The sequence below is a fragment of the Neophocaena asiaeorientalis genome, unplaced genomic scaffold (genome assembly GCF_003031525.2).
Source record: "Neophocaena asiaeorientalis asiaeorientalis breed wild unplaced genomic scaffold, Neophocaena_asiaeorientalis_V1.1 scaffold177, whole genome shotgun sequence".
Taxonomy (NCBI): Eukaryota; Metazoa; Chordata; class Mammalia; order Artiodactyla; family Phocoenidae; genus Neophocaena; species Neophocaena asiaeorientalis.
Window position 1 is genome coordinate 22,660,289 of NW_020172779.1, and position 14,421 is coordinate 22,674,709.

Here is a 14,421-nt window from a genome sequence, read left to right on the forward strand (position 1 = left end):
ACTGTGGCCGCTGCCCTGGCGCCCCGGACTCTGGCCGCCCCGCCCGCGTGACGCCGCGCTGGCCAGGGCCCGCCCCGCCAGCGGGTTGGGACACCGTGGAGCCACCGCCTTTCCTGGCAACCAGAACCGTCAGGGCGGGCCGCTGGCCTCCGGACGCTCTCTGAGCGGTCCCAGGAGCCGGACCGTGGTTGGAGGTGGGGACTTGTGCTCTCGCTGGTCAGCTCAGCTCCCCCTGGCCCCTTGGAGCATGGTCTGTCCTGCCCCAGGCCGCGCGGCCAAGTTCGGGGAGCGCGGGGAGAGGGTGGAAGAGGGCAATTCGAACTCCACGTCCAGCTGGACTCCATCCTCGCCCGCCCAGAAGCCACCCCAGGCCTGGGCAGGGCAGCTCGCGGCCGGCACCACACCAGGGCAAGGCCCACGCGACGCTGTTCGGGTAGCAGGGTGGTGCCGACAGAACGAGGGGGCCGGTCATCCACCGCCAGCCGGCACCGAAGGCTCTCGGGTCTTACACGCTAAACCCCACGACTCTGGGGGCCCTTTGAGGCCACCAGCTCTGACCAGAGTAACCACAACCCACTCTTTCTCACCAGCCACGGTGGGTCCAGGGCAAGAACCACTAGTGACACGAGTCCTGCCCAGACTGGGGAGGGGGGTGGGGGCCCAGGGAGGACAGTGGGCACAATTCCACAGGGCAGTGTGTCATGGGATCTGTCAAGGGCCCAGGTCTCCAGCAGGCAGCAGGGGCCTCGGGGCTAAGGGAAGAAGCCCAGCCTCCTTCCTAGAAACGGTCGGCTACCCGGCAGGGTTTTGAACAGGTCAGCCCCGATGGGGCACGTGACTGTAGTCACAACAGCAGGGCCAGGACGGCCGCTGGGGCCTCTTCCCTGGATAGTTCCGGACTGGCACTTCTGTACCCATGGGGACGGCTCAGCGAAAGGAAGCAGAATGGAGATGGTGGAAGACTGGGACGCCTCCCACAGTGAGGGAAACAATGTACACTGTCAGAGGTAGACCTGGACGTCCCACTTGCAACTGAGACGTGAGTGAGTCAGGGGAACAGGAGGGGCAGAGGGGTGGGTCACACGGCCACAGGAGGGCTGTGGAGAGACCCAGAATGGGGAGAAGGGCAGTGGCCACTGGTGCAGGAGCAGTGCGTGAGATGCCCGCCCAGTGTGAGGCTGGGGGCCTGGCAGAGTGCGGCTCACTGAATGCGCCCACCAGCAGGGCCCAAACCAGGACAGGAGCCAGAGGGCTGGAATCTCAGTCTTTATTGGCTGCAAGGCTTCACACGCTCAGGCCAGTGCCGGGGCTCAGATCTTGTTGAAAGCAGCAATGTCAACGCTCTGCACCTGTGGAGAGGGAGGCTGGTGGTCACACGGGGCCCTGTTTCCCAAAGGCCCAAGCGCCCATGTGCCTGGCCAGAGGCTCATTTGGACACCCCAGGCCCCTACCCTGTGTGGGCCCCTCACTCACGTGCTCCTCGAACTTGGTGATCTCCTCTTCCAGGAGGTCCGTGCCCACCTTGTCGTCCTCCACCACACACTGGATCTGTAGCTTGTGGATGCCGTAGCCCACGGGCACCAGCTTGGAGCCCCCCCAGGTCAGCCCATCCAGCTGGATGGAGCGCACGCAGGCCTCCAGCTGGGCCATGTCCGTCTCGTCATCCCACTGGGGAGGAGAGGGGAGGAGGGCTGGGTCAGAGCCCGCTCCTGCCGTCAACACAGTCTGAGTCTACTCCTGCCCTGCCCGGCACTGATCCCTCCAGGACCACAGGGCACCGCGAGGGGAGGGTCAGAGGCGAGCCACTCACGGGCTTGACGTCCAGGAGGATGGAGGACTTGGCCACCAGGGCAGGCTTTGCGGCCTTCTTCTCGGCGTATCGCCGCAGTCTCTCCTCCCGCAGCCGGGCCGCCTCCCGGTCCTCCTCCTCGTCGCTGCCGAACAGGTCAATGTTGTCGTCCTCATCGTCCTCTGTGGCGGTGGCCACCTTCCTGGCGGGGGGCTCCACTTGGCGCATGGGAGACACGTGCTGCCACACAGGAGGGGAGACTGGGGCCCGTGCAGCCAGGACGCCAGGCCTCCAGCCCTCCACCCCTGCCTGGGCCACAGCCCACATGGGGGCAGCCCGCGGCCTCCCGCTCCTCAGCGCCAGGTGTGGGTCCCTGGCGGGGAAGGGCCCTCACCTGGGTCTGCGGAGCTGTGGCCCGGTGGGCGGGCGAGCTCTTCTCTAGCGCGCTCAGCCGGGCCTCCAGCTGGGAGACAGCCTGCTGCAGACCCTGCACCACTGCGGGGGCAAAGGGGATGCCGGTCAGGCAGCAAGTGCTGGGGTGGGGCCCCCCGCCCGTCAGGCCCAGGGCCTCACCCCCTCGCAGGCTCTGGTTCTCCACTTCCAGGCTGGCAATCCGGATGACCAGCTCACTGTTGTCTCCGCCCGGCCCGCTGGAGGCCCCGGGGCCTGAGCTCTGCAAGGCAGGGGGAGAGGAAGGGCTCATACCCTAGCCTGCTCCTTGGGGTCCCCCCCATTCACAGCCATTCTGAAGCAGAGCCCTAAGCTGGATGAGAAGCCCATCAAGCCCCACGGGGTCCGCCGGCCATGCTCCACCCAGGCGAGGAGAGAGGAAGCCCTGCAAGCCTGAGGCCACAGTGGTATCCCCAGCCCGGCACGTGACAGGAAGCAGGAGCCCAGGGTGGCCCTAACGTGGAGGCGGCGCAGAGCTGAGCCGTGGCTGCCGCTGCCTGGTGGGTGGGAGGAAGCAAAGGACTCAGCTCCAGGGGCAGCCAGACCCAGCAGCTCGGGAGCACCGGGCAACACAGCCTTGAGCTGGACACAGGAGGGGACAGCACTGGGGGCAGCCACCCCCACACACCCGCCTGCCTTTGAAAGCTCTGGGTGACCCAGGGACCCTGGCCTGGCCACCAGCCTCCTCTGGCTCCTCCCTGACCGGGAGCCCCCATCATCTGACCCAGGCGGCACTGCCCAGGGAGCTCAGGCCCGAGTTACACCCCAGGAGCCTGCACGCAGGCCGTTCAGCACCCCTATCCCCCACTGCAGTGGCTCCAAGGGTGGGGCTCAGTGCACCTTGCCCTTGCCAGAGGGCTGCTGGCCCCCTCCAATGTCCAGTCAAGATAAAGGCCTGGGGCCCACCCACCAAGCAGCCACAGGGAAGCCATAGGGGTGGCCTCCTCCCCTGGTCTGCACACCCCCAGGGCACTACCAAGGTGAAGGTCTCCAGACAGGACAGGCTGACACATGCCTGGCTCCCTGCCCTGGGACCAATGGGCGGTGCTAAGCTGACACCGTCTCCTAGACCCACCAGCTCCCACTACACAGAACTCCCAGCAAAGCTGGCCAAGTGGCACTGCGTGGCTGCAGGAGCACTGACCGGCCCCCAGGACCAGGGTGGGCTCTGCTCACGCCACCGCTCTCCTCAGACCAACCCAAGTGTCCACCCCAACCTCCTACTCTGGCTCGTAAATGGCAGCCCCATCCACCCACAGCTGACCACCCCTGCCGAGTCTCGGCCACCACCACCTGGCACGTGACCTCCTCTCCAAGCTACTTCCCACGGCTCAGCTCCCAGGACCATTCCCACTAAGAAGGTCCAACGGCTTCCGTAGCACAGGGACGAAATCCTGGACCAGCTGTTCCCCACGAAGCCCCGCCAGCCCCCACCAACCTGCACCCTCAGGCCCCACCCCCTCTCAGCAGCTGCCCCAAGGCCGTCTCTCCCGGTTGATCTGTGCCCGCTAAGCAAATGAACCAGGTCCCGGTGCCTCAAGGCAGGCTGGAACCTCAAGCCTTTGCCCTGCTGTGCCTGCTGCCCGGCCCCGGGGACCTCCCGACACAGGCCCGGCACCACCACCAAGTGAGGACCAACTGTGTACGGGTCCCGAGGCTGCAGGCTCCGGGAGGGCAAGGCCCCACCTGCTGCAAGGCCAAGACAAAGTGGCAGGGGAGAGACCAGGCTGTTGGGGGCCATGGGGTCACCACCGCTCGGCCCAGAAAGCACCAGGCCACTCCACGGTGTCTAGGCCCTGGGCCCACCCTGCCCACCCGGACTGAGAAGGAAGCCAGGGCGCTCAGTGAGGCAGGCCCAGGCCACCCAGGCCAGTCTGAGCTCCCAACAGCAGGCCGCAGGCAGCCACCTGGTGGCCTCGGGGGCGGTGCCATACCAAGGTTCCGAATCCAGAAGCCTCCATCCCGGCCTCCAGCCCTGTGCCTGGCACCACGCGCAGTCCCCGGGAACCTCTGGAATCCCAGTGTCTGCTGAGCCCCACTACCCAAGCCCAAGCATGGGGCTGGGCCATAGCACCCTTCCCGGGGCCGCCAGCAGCCGAAGGACGTTCCTTTGAAGTTCACGTGGAAGCCCCTGCCGCCAGGGCCTCAAAGTGGGAGATTATTTGAAAATGGGGTCTTCACACTGGTCATCAGTCACAATGACATTATTAGGCTGGTCCTAATCCAATGACCGGTGTCTGCGTGTGAAAAAATTTGGACACAGAAGGAAAACACAGGAAGAAAACAGCCATCTACCAAAGAAACCGACCCCACCCACACCCTGATCCTGGACTTCAAACCTCCTGATCACCAAAAGATAAATTTCTGTTGTTTCGGTCACCTGGTCTGTGCTGCGTCATTATTACAGCAGCCTAAGCAGACCCGTCCCCAAGCCCTAACAGCTGCCCAGGTGAATTCCCTGAAGACCGGGACCCCGAAGCTGACCCCAACAGCCAGGGCCCTGAGGCCCGGTGGGGGAAGAGTTCTAACAGCCTAAGAATCTCCAGGGCCGCAGCCCCAGAGCTGCTGAGCCCCTGGCCGCAGCCTTCCAAGCACTGGAGCCCGACATGCCTGGCCCGAGTGCGAAGACCTTGCACCACCTCGATCCCGTGGCTGCCTGGGCCGAACTTGCTCAGGCAAGCAGAGGGTGGCAGTTGGGATTTGGGGTTAATGGGCAGAAGGCAAGGCAGGAGCATGTGGGGGCCAAGTATAAAGCAGGGCCTGCTGGGCAGACAGTGGTGGCAACGCTTCCTGGGGGACACCCACCCAGGGCCGCCCAGCTGATGGCCAGGATCCAGTATATCCGAGCCAGCTGTGGCAGGCAGGAAGTTCCCAAATATGTCCCCAACCCTGTAAAAAGATGACCTCACGTGGCCAAAGGGACTTTGCAGATGTGACAAGGTTGAGGATCTGGACGTGGGGAGGTTACCCTGGATGACCCAGGTGGGCCCAGTGTCATCGCAAAGGTCCACATAAGAGAGAAGCAGGAGAGAGAAAGAAACGTGACAGAAATAGATGTCAAAGCTCGTGACGCTGCTGGCTAGAAGCCACAGGCCGAGGCATGTGGGCAGCTTTCTGAAAGGCAGAAAAAGCGAGAAAATGGATTCTCTCCTGGAGTCTCCAGAAGGAACACAGCTCTGCTGACACTTGGCCCTCGAGGCTGGGACACCACTCTGTAGCCCAGACAATCCTCTGAGAAGGAAGGTGGAGCAGCAGGGCTGCCACTCCGAGGGACACACTCCCCGGCCAGGCCAGGGACACACTGGACATGACCGTTTCCCTCTCCTGATCTCACGTGGGACCTTGAGCCCGAGCTGGGCTGCAGGGCCCCTCCTGGGCCTCAAATTCAAGATGGTGGTGACTCTATGACTTGGGACTCGGCACACCCTGTGAACCCATCTCTCCGAGGAGGGCCACACCTAAGAGGGAAGGGAGGAAGCACAGCACGCGCCAGCCCCTCACACTCTCGGAGCAGGGAGCGAGCAGGAAGGAAAAGGCCTCAGGCCTGGTCCACAGGAGCAGCCGTGGCAAGGCGGGGAGTCCCGGGTGACCGCCAGCAAGCCCAGCAAGGACGCGAGAGGAAGGATGTCTCCTCTGGCCGTGTGGGAACACAGCGCTGCACGCCGCACCCTGACTTTGCTCCAAGGGGCGACATCATCAGCAGCACCGGGGGAAGCGCCGGGCACACCGTCTGCCACACCGTCTGCCACGAGGGCGGTACTCACCCCGGCCAGGGACTTCTGGATGTTTTCTCTGGCTCTCGCGATGTCACGGAGGATCACGCTGGCGCCGTTCTCCTGCAGATGGTGCAGAAAGAACAATGCTTTCATTTAAAAAAAAAAAAATTAAAAAGGCAGCCTCCTGTGGAGAGAGCAGGAAAGCCCTGCACAAAACAAAAGCTCACAGGCCTGAGGACGGAAGAGGATGGAGTCCTGTGGCCCTGACGACGGGGCCTGAGGCGCACGTGGCCCGCAAGCCCAGCCGGGCCACGTGTCGCAGGTCCTGATGGGCACCTAGAGACGCTGGGAGCGCCCTGCCCACATGGGACACGAGAGCAGCTCCAGCTCCTCGGGAGCCAGCCAGCCGCCCTCCGAAGACCCAACCCCAGCACCTGCAGCAGGGCCACCTGGGCCCAACGTGCGTGTCCCGCTGTGCTGGCACAGACACCCCGAGACCCCACGCGCAGCAGCCCCTACCTGGCGTGAGGAGCCGGCCACGGGCCCGTTCATCTGCTCGTAGAATTTCCTTTCTGCGTCGTCATATTTGAACTTGTCAAACCAGATCTTCTCATGCACTAGAAAGTTTGTGGCCATTTTCCTGTTGAGAGGGGAGGAGAGACTGAGACAGCCTGGCCGGGAGGAGGGGGCACCTCCTTGCAGACCCCAGGGCTGGCTTGCGCAAGCGCCCCTTCCAACAGCCAGGACCCCGAGGGTACAGGGCAGGCCGTCCCGGTCCTTGGGTAACAAGGGCTCCAGGGCCCAGGGCAGAGCACCAGAGGTTCTCAGCACGGACCACAGCGAGCCTGCAAGCCCCTCCCCCACACCACGTGGGCTTCCTTCAGTGCTAAGGCGGGTGGTCCCCAGGCCAGTCCCCAAGACCAGTGGCTCTCAAAGCATGGCCAGGAACCCCTGGGGGTCCCCAAGGTCCTCCCCTTTCCAATCACACAACTGTTCAAGGCTGGATCTGTCGGACAATATACACCAACGGATAACGCACAAGCAGGTGTAAGAATCCAGCTGCCTCCTATTAAGCCAGACACAAGACTTGCAAAAATGTAAAACAAGGCCACTTAGTTCACTGACCTTTTTTGTTACAGAAAAGTTATTTCTTGCATAAACGTCATTAACGTGTAACAAGCTTGTTATTATTTTTCAACAAATAAGTGCTTCTGCATTTAATTACTAACGTAGGAAAAACTAATAAAACAAAAGCTCTCTTCGCATCACGAGACCAGCAAGCCTGAGAACTGCTGCTCTAGACCAGGGCCTGGCAAACGCCGGCCTGTGAGCCAGGTCCCGCCACTGTCCGCTTTTGCAAATCGCTGTATCGGCACATCTGCAGCCTGCTGCTTTCCCACCACTCGGCAAGGCGGGGGAGCTGCCACGGACCTGGGCCCAGAGCCCGAATTCTCACAGACGACGAAGTCTGCTGACTCAGAACCGCCCTGTCCCTCACCAAGTGCAACAGAAAAGGACCCAACCTCACCAGTTCTCTTTGCTGCGGATCCCAGGCCATCACTGGACCTCACCAAGTGTACCCCCGTGACAAGGGAGGTTGAGCCCTATGACTCTCCTCCACCCCAGCTCGAAGAGGCATCACTGAACAGTTTCAGTTCCACGCCACCCCGCACGCACACGTACTGCCTGATGGGGAACGCCCCCCTCCCCCCGGCGGTGGGCCCCACACCCTGCCCCTCGCACCAAGGCCAGGATCCCGTCAAAGCAGCACATCCCACCCCACCGAGGAGCCGAGGGGCTCCTGCCGGGAGTCTGGGGTCCAGGGAGGCCCCTCCACGCCCCCTCTGGCCCGGCCTGTGGCCCAGGGCCTCTCCCCACTGGGGGGCCCCCAGTCTGCCCTGAGTCCAACGGTCTCTGCCCTCCTGCCTGAGCCCAGTGGGACTGTTAAGAGGGGAGGAGAGACTAAGACAGCCTGGCCGGGAGGAGGGGGCACCTCCTCGCAGACCCCAGGGCTGGCTTGCGCAAGCGCCCCTTCCAACAGCCAGGACCCCGAGGGTACAGGGCAGGCCGTCCCGGTCCTTGGGTAACAAGGGCTCCAGGGCCCAGGGCAGAGCACCAGAGGTTCTCAGCACGGACCACAGCGAGCCTGCAAGCCCCTCCCCCACACCACGTGGGCTTCCTTCAGTGCTAAGGCGGGTGGTCCCCAGGCCAGTCCCCAAGACCAGTGGCTCTCAAAGCATGGCCAGGAACCCCTGGGGGTCCCCAAGGTCCTCCCCTTTCCAATCACACAACTGTTCAAGGCTGGATCTGTCGGACAATATACACCAACGGATAACGCACAAGCAGGTGTAAGAATCCAGCTGCCTCCTATTAAGCCAGACACAAGACTTGCAAAAATGTAAAACAAGGCCACTTAGTTCACTGACCTTTTTTGTTACAGAAAAGTTATTTCTTGCATAAACGTCATTAACGTGTAACAAGCTTGTTATTATTTTTCAACAAATAAGTGCTTCTGCATTTAATTACTAACGTAGGAAAAACTAATAAAACAAAAGCTCTCTTCGCATCACGAGACCAGCAAGCCTGAGAACTGCTGCTCTAGACCAGGGCCTGGCAAACGCCGGCCTGTGAGCCAGGTCCCGCCACTGTCCGCTTTTGCAAATCGCTGTATCGGCACATCTGCAGCCTGCTGCTTTCCCACCACTCGGCAAGGCGGGGGAGCTGCCACGGACCTGGGCCCAGAGCCCGAATTCTCACAGACGACGAAGTCTGCTGACTCAGAACCGCCCTGTCCCTCACCAAGTGCAACAGAAAAGGACCCAACCTCACCAGTTCTCTTTGCTGCGGATCCCAGGCCATCACTGGACCTCACCAAGTGTACCCCCGTGACAAGGGAGGTTGAGCCCTATGACTCTCCTCCACCCCAGCTCGAAGAGGCATCACTGAACAGTTTCAGTTCCACGCCACCCCGCACGCACACGTACTGCCTGATGGGGAACGCCCCCCTCCCCCCGGCGGTGGGCCCCACACCCTGCCCCTCGCACCAAGGCCAGGATCCCGTCAAAGCAGCACATCCCACCCCACCGAGGAGCCGAGGGGCTCCTGCCGGGAGTCTGGGGTCCAGGGAGGCCCCTCCACGCCCCCTCTGGCCCGGCCTGTGGCCCAGGGCCTCTCCCCACTGGGGGGCCCCCAGTCTGCCCTGAGTCCAACGGTCTCTGCCCTCCTGCCTGAGCCCAGTGGGCTAAGGGATCCCTTCCATGGCCAGGCTCTGGCCTCCAGCGACCAGTTGGCACTGCATAAACCGCTCTGGGGGCCAGACCCCTGGGTCCACAGGCTGAAGGCAAGTTGGCCTCATCCAGTGGGTGTCTTCCAGACTCAGGCCGCTGGACCGGCCGTGTGCTAGAGCACCTGAGACGCCCACCTCACCTCAGGTGGTTCTGGACAAGGAGATGGGGGAGACAGCAGGATGGGTCGGCAAGCGGCCCAGTGGGGCTTGGGGGCCGGGAGCCTTCATCGCTCCCCTGTCCCATGAGTCAGGGGAGAAGCTGGAAGTTGCCTGGCCAAAGGGGAAACCCTGAGCAAGACAGATTCAGGCCCACGTGGACCCCTTCCCTCCACCAACTTGGTGGGGGTGACCCCAGAGGCTGCAATGCCCCAGGGGCAGATAGCTATCCCTGCCCGACCCGAGCCAGCTTCCAACTCAGCCGGTCCAGGAGTCTTGGGAGGAGTCCCGCCAGGGTGGGGGCAGGGAAGGGAGCACGCCGGCCACCCAGCCCGGCCCGGGGAAGCCCAGGCACCCGCCCGGCACGTTTTCCCTACTTGGGTCTCAGGCTGGACATGGAAGGGCCAGACCGGGCGCTGGGTCGGTGAACCAGGGATGGAGCTTCAAGGCGCCAGGCCATGCGCAGGGCCTCGGCGGCGTGGTGGCGGCACTCCGCGCGGTCGTAGGCCGGCTTGCTGAGCCAGGGGGCCTCGGCATCCTTGTGCAGGAAGTACCGGTAGGGCAGGGCAGAGGAGGCCTCCCCGTCCCCCCGCCGCGGCCCGAGCCGCCGGCTTCCCATGGCGCTGCGGCCCCGCCGGTCTCTGCGGCCGCGCCGGGCGCCCTCAGCCTGACCGGCTCGCTCCTGCAAGCGCACCTTCCCAGGGGGGTGGCCGTCAAACAGGGCCTCGTAGAAGACCCTCTCGGCCGCGTCGTAGCGGGGCTTCTCCAGCCACACCTCCCGCACCAGCGCCTGCAGGCTGCCCAGTGGGGGCTGGCCGTTGGCTGGCGGGCTGGGCTGGCGGATGAGGTGCAGGTCGGGGGCAGCCGCCCACTGGCCCGTGTCGGGAGCCCCCTGCCCGCCGCTCCCCTCCGCAGCCAGCAGCAAGGCCTGAGACCACTCCACGAACGCCCGCTCAGCCTGGTCAAAGGAAGACTTGTTGACCCAGACACCCCAGGTCACGTGGTGGCAGGCCACCTGGCTTCCGAGGGCGCAGAGGGCCCCAGGGGCCAGGGCGGGAGGCCGGGCTGCCTGGGCGGCCGCATCTGCCAGCCTCTGGTGGTATGAGCTCTCCGCCTGGTCGAAAAGTGGCTTGTCCAGCCAGACGTGGTCGGCTGAGAGGCCCACGAGGGCCAGGTCCCCCTGGCTGAGCCAGCCCCTCGGGGAGCGCTTCCTCGGCTTCTGCAACGGCTTCTTCCCATTGTGGCTCTTCCCGGGCTCGCTGCTGCCGTTGCCGTCGGGGGTGCCCGCCTCCTCGGCCTCATCCTCCCGGCCCGGCCCGTTCACTGCCAGTGCCTCGGCCGGGAGCTGCTGGGCGGCGGCTCTCATGGCCTCGTGCTCGTAGAAGCGCCGCTCGGCTTCCCCGTACTTCTGCTTGTCTTCCCAGACCGTCTCCAGGGCACAGGAGGCCTTCCCGCTCATCTTCCACGCAGCGTTAAAAAGCAAGCACAAAGGGCAGTTGCAACACCGCGGGCCGTGGGCAGACGGCACCCCCGCCCCTCCCTGCTCGGCCGCCCGGATGGGGTGCCCAGGGGCAGCATGCACGGGGAGCTGGGGAAGCAGTAAACACGCACGAGCACGTAATGCGTGGTGTGTTTGCACGTGTGTATCCTCCTAACCGCAAAACTTGCCTTTTCTCATCCAACATGCACCCAGGCTCTCCAAGGGGGCCCAGGGAACACTTTCCAAACCTCTTTGGCTACAGAAACCTCTTCGGTGAACCCCAAGAACAGCGGCCAAATAAACACAGGACGCGCTCAGCTAATTCAACTTTTACGTCAACAGCAAATGAGTTTTAGAACAAGTGTGTCCCGTGAAACATTAGAGACTCACTTATTCTGAAAAGTTAGCCGCTGTTCATCCGAAACTTTAACTGGACGTCCTGTGTTTTTGCTAAGCCTGGCCACCTCCCTGAGGCACCCGGGCTTCTGTTTTATAGAAATGCACTTGGTGGTCTCAGAGGACGGCCCCGCTCCTGGCACATTCTGCCTGATCTGAGTCCCCCACCTGCACGGCCACACCGCCATCCTGAGCAGTGCATGTTCCAAGGGAAGCTAGAAGATCTTAGCCAAGGGGCACCTGGGAACAGAGGGTGGAGCACCCACCCCTGCGAGGCCACATCAGGGGAGATGCCAGGGAGTGAGTGTCTAAAAGGGAAGGAAGCCAGTGGCTCTGGCAGTTAAGAATCAGGTTCCTTGGTCAGCGGCCGATGCCTCCGGACCAGGAGACAATCAACTCACACCCGTGGGTGCACCTAAACTAAAGGAACCATGTGGGAACCTCCGAGTCCTGTCCTAGGACGCGAGATCCTCCCTGCACTCCAGCGCCTTTTGGTGTAAGGGGCTCCGCACACCTGCCGCTGTGGCTACTGGATAAGCCTCTGTCCAGAGGCCTGAGCTCAGAGCAGCCCTCGTCACCTGCTGCCCCCGTGCGAGACTGAGGGCTGCTGGGCCACGGGGTGTGCGCAAACAGCCACGAGGCGATGGCCTCGGCCCTGCCGCTGGCACAGGGTGCCCCATTCTGCTCCCGGGCATGGTGCCCCGTAAAGGCTAGCCCCATTGCTGGGCAGCCCAGAATGCTACAGCAGACCCTATTCAGCAGAACCAAGGGGCCTGGGCCACCGCAGCCTCCGGCTAGAAGCAGCTCAAGCCCAGAAAGCCCTGGAGGCCACTCTGCTCTTAGGGTGCACCTAGGGGTCCCCGAGCTCACACCTGGCTGGCCTGTTCTAGAGGACGGCCTTGACTAGCACAGGGACTCCTCCCCTGAGACCCTACTCTGGACCCTGTGCCCGCCCAGAAGCAGAAGCACCAGGCCGACTGCCTGGGGCTACGCAGCTTGCTCTCAGGATGGCCCCCGTGTCTCCTGCTGCTGCGAGGTCACCTGGTGAAGCCTAAGCGAGGGCAGACCTGCTGGGCCCTCACCCCAGGGAGGAGGCCCCCCGAGGGGGCAGACTTTCACCCCGGGACAGCAAAGCCTTCCTGCCACTCACCGCAGGGTCTACAGCCCCCCGACCAAAACCAAAACCCAATTCCAATCACCCCGGGACGTGTGGGCCAAGTCCCGACCGACCTGGGACTTCAGGGAGACTCCCCTTTGTGCTCTGAGGGGCTCGCAGGGGTCTCTCACAGCACCCGATGCAGGGGCGGAGGCCCAGGCTCAGAGAGGTCTCTGGCCACCCCCTCGAGCCTCCCTCCCCGGGGCCAGCAGCACTTACCAAGGCCAGGCTGACTGCAGAGGCAGTGCTGGGGGGCGGGAGCCCATGCCCAGGAGGCGGGGCACTGTGACATCACTCACTGTAACCGAGGGCTGCAGGCCTACCAGGCTGGGCTTGTCTGCCCTCTGACCTCTCTGGCAGACCCTCACCAAAGGAGCGCAGCGCAGGTCAAGGCTGGTCTGGCCCCTTCAGCCCTGCCCACCAGGCTGACCCCCCAGTGCGGAAGCCCTACGTGAACCTAGTGGCCTAAACGCTGTCCTCGGCTCCTGACATCAAACCAGGCTCTGCTCAGAGCTCTAAGGGTCACAGTTCGGGGGAGGGGAGGCCCCTTCTCAAGATGCCCGTGAGCAAGGGACAGGGCCTGAGACCAGGGGCTGGCTGGGGCGGCGGCACCCTGCCCTGCCCAGAGGTGTGGAAGGTGCCCGCCAGTCCTGACCTGCTCACGGGGTGCCCACCCGACTGCCGGGGCAGGAACTGGCTCAGCCCAGGAAGGCGCTGAGGCCACACCCAACAGGTCCAGACAAGGAAACCGAGGCCGGCAGCCTGGCCCCAGAGGTGTCAGGACTCGCCGGGCATGGTGAGGGCTGGGCTGGGGGTCCCCTGGCTCGGGTGAAGGGGACACAGGAGCCTGGGACGGGCGAGTACTTACTTTCACTTTGATCTCCTAGGACAGCATGAAGAGAAAGCAGCAGAGTTAGAGGCAGTCAGACAGGGCGGCCCGAGCAGGCTGGGGGGCCTTCTCAGAAGCTGCTCGGTGAGGCGGCGTGGAGGCGAGTTTGCTGGGGAACAAAGGCGAGCACCGGAGCCAAGACCCACCACCAAAATCCCAGGGGGCGGCCGCTGCTCCTTCATCACTCGAAATGCGCAGATGCTGGGGTTCCTGTTAGCCGGAGCCAGGCAGCCCTGGGAGGCCCCATCTGAGCTCCTCGCTGAGCTGAGCCAACCTGGGGAGGTGAGCCAGCACCTCGAGTGCCCCGCTGCCCACGTGGATCAGTGCTGGGTGGGCTCTCCCCATCCCCGCACCGCCACTGGGTCCAGACCGCTGGACCAGGTGTAGGACGACAAGGACCTGGCTGAAGGTCTTGGCAGCCACCCAGCCCCAGTGCCCACGCCGGACAAGCCTCTCCCTCAGCAGGGCCACTATGGGGGCGAGAGGCCAGGTGGGCAGGGTGTGCCGTCCCCGCAGGCCAGCACCGAAGGGTGCACAAGAGGACAGACGGGGTGCCCGGCCCTGAATCCACAAGAGGCGGCACCAAGGGGCTGAGGACCCAGTCAGCCCTGCCACCTAGGCCCCTGGCCTCCCCTGTCTACCCCACACCGCGGCCAGCGCGCCAGCATCAAGTCACCCCAGGACAGGGTGCACGAGGTGTCCTGCGGGGCAAACAGAGAGGCTAGCAGGCAGGAGACAGGCGTGCACGGAGGTCCCAGGCAGGCTCTCCGCAGACACCCACCATAGGGGCTTCGTGTGGCAAGGCTCTGGCGGGAGGAGGACTCCCTAGAGATACCACACAGGAGCGCTGTCACCTGGGGAGACGACCACAGACAGCTGAGGGCTGCCTGGTAAAGCCAGTGCCAGGATGGGGCCAAGAGCACCCCCAGGGCTGCTGGAGGATGAGGCCCCAGGACAGCCGGCACAGCCCCCGACGTCAGAGGCAGGGGCCCACCTCTCCCAGTAGAAGAACTACTCTGAGTCTGAACACTTTCCCGCGAGGATGCCACCAGGGAAGCACAGAACTCTCGGCTAGGGGCCGGGCGTCCTACAGGAGCAGTCGG

The 14,421-nt window shown here is 63.8% G+C and overlaps 1 protein-coding gene across 2 annotated transcripts in view; it reads right to left on the reverse strand.

The window, feature by feature from the left end:
• Positions 1–1,251: 1,251 nt before the first annotated feature.
• EEF1D (eukaryotic translation elongation factor 1 delta) overlaps positions 1,252–14,421 on the reverse strand; it is a 15,920-nt gene continuing 2,750 nt past the window's right edge. The window contains exons 1-8 of one of the 2 annotated variants that reach the window (XM_024741092.1): positions 9,775–11,071; positions 6,475–6,595; positions 6,004–6,075; positions 2,363–2,462; positions 2,184–2,284; positions 1,811–2,029; positions 1,474–1,668; positions 1,252–1,349 (exon numbers count right to left, since the gene is read on the reverse strand). In XM_024741092.1, coding sequence (XP_024596860.1) covers positions 1,311–1,349; positions 1,474–1,668; positions 1,811–2,029; positions 2,184–2,284; positions 2,363–2,462; positions 6,004–6,075; positions 6,475–6,595; positions 9,775–10,856 — 1,929 coding nt within the window. In that variant the 5' untranslated portion in view covers positions 10,857–11,071 and the 3' untranslated portion in view covers positions 1,252–1,310. Of the gene's footprint in view, positions 1,350–1,473; positions 1,669–1,810; positions 2,030–2,183; positions 2,285–2,362; positions 2,463–6,003; positions 6,076–6,474; positions 6,596–9,774; positions 11,072–14,421 lie in introns of those variants that run through there. The other variant, XM_024741093.1, reaches the window with a different exon arrangement.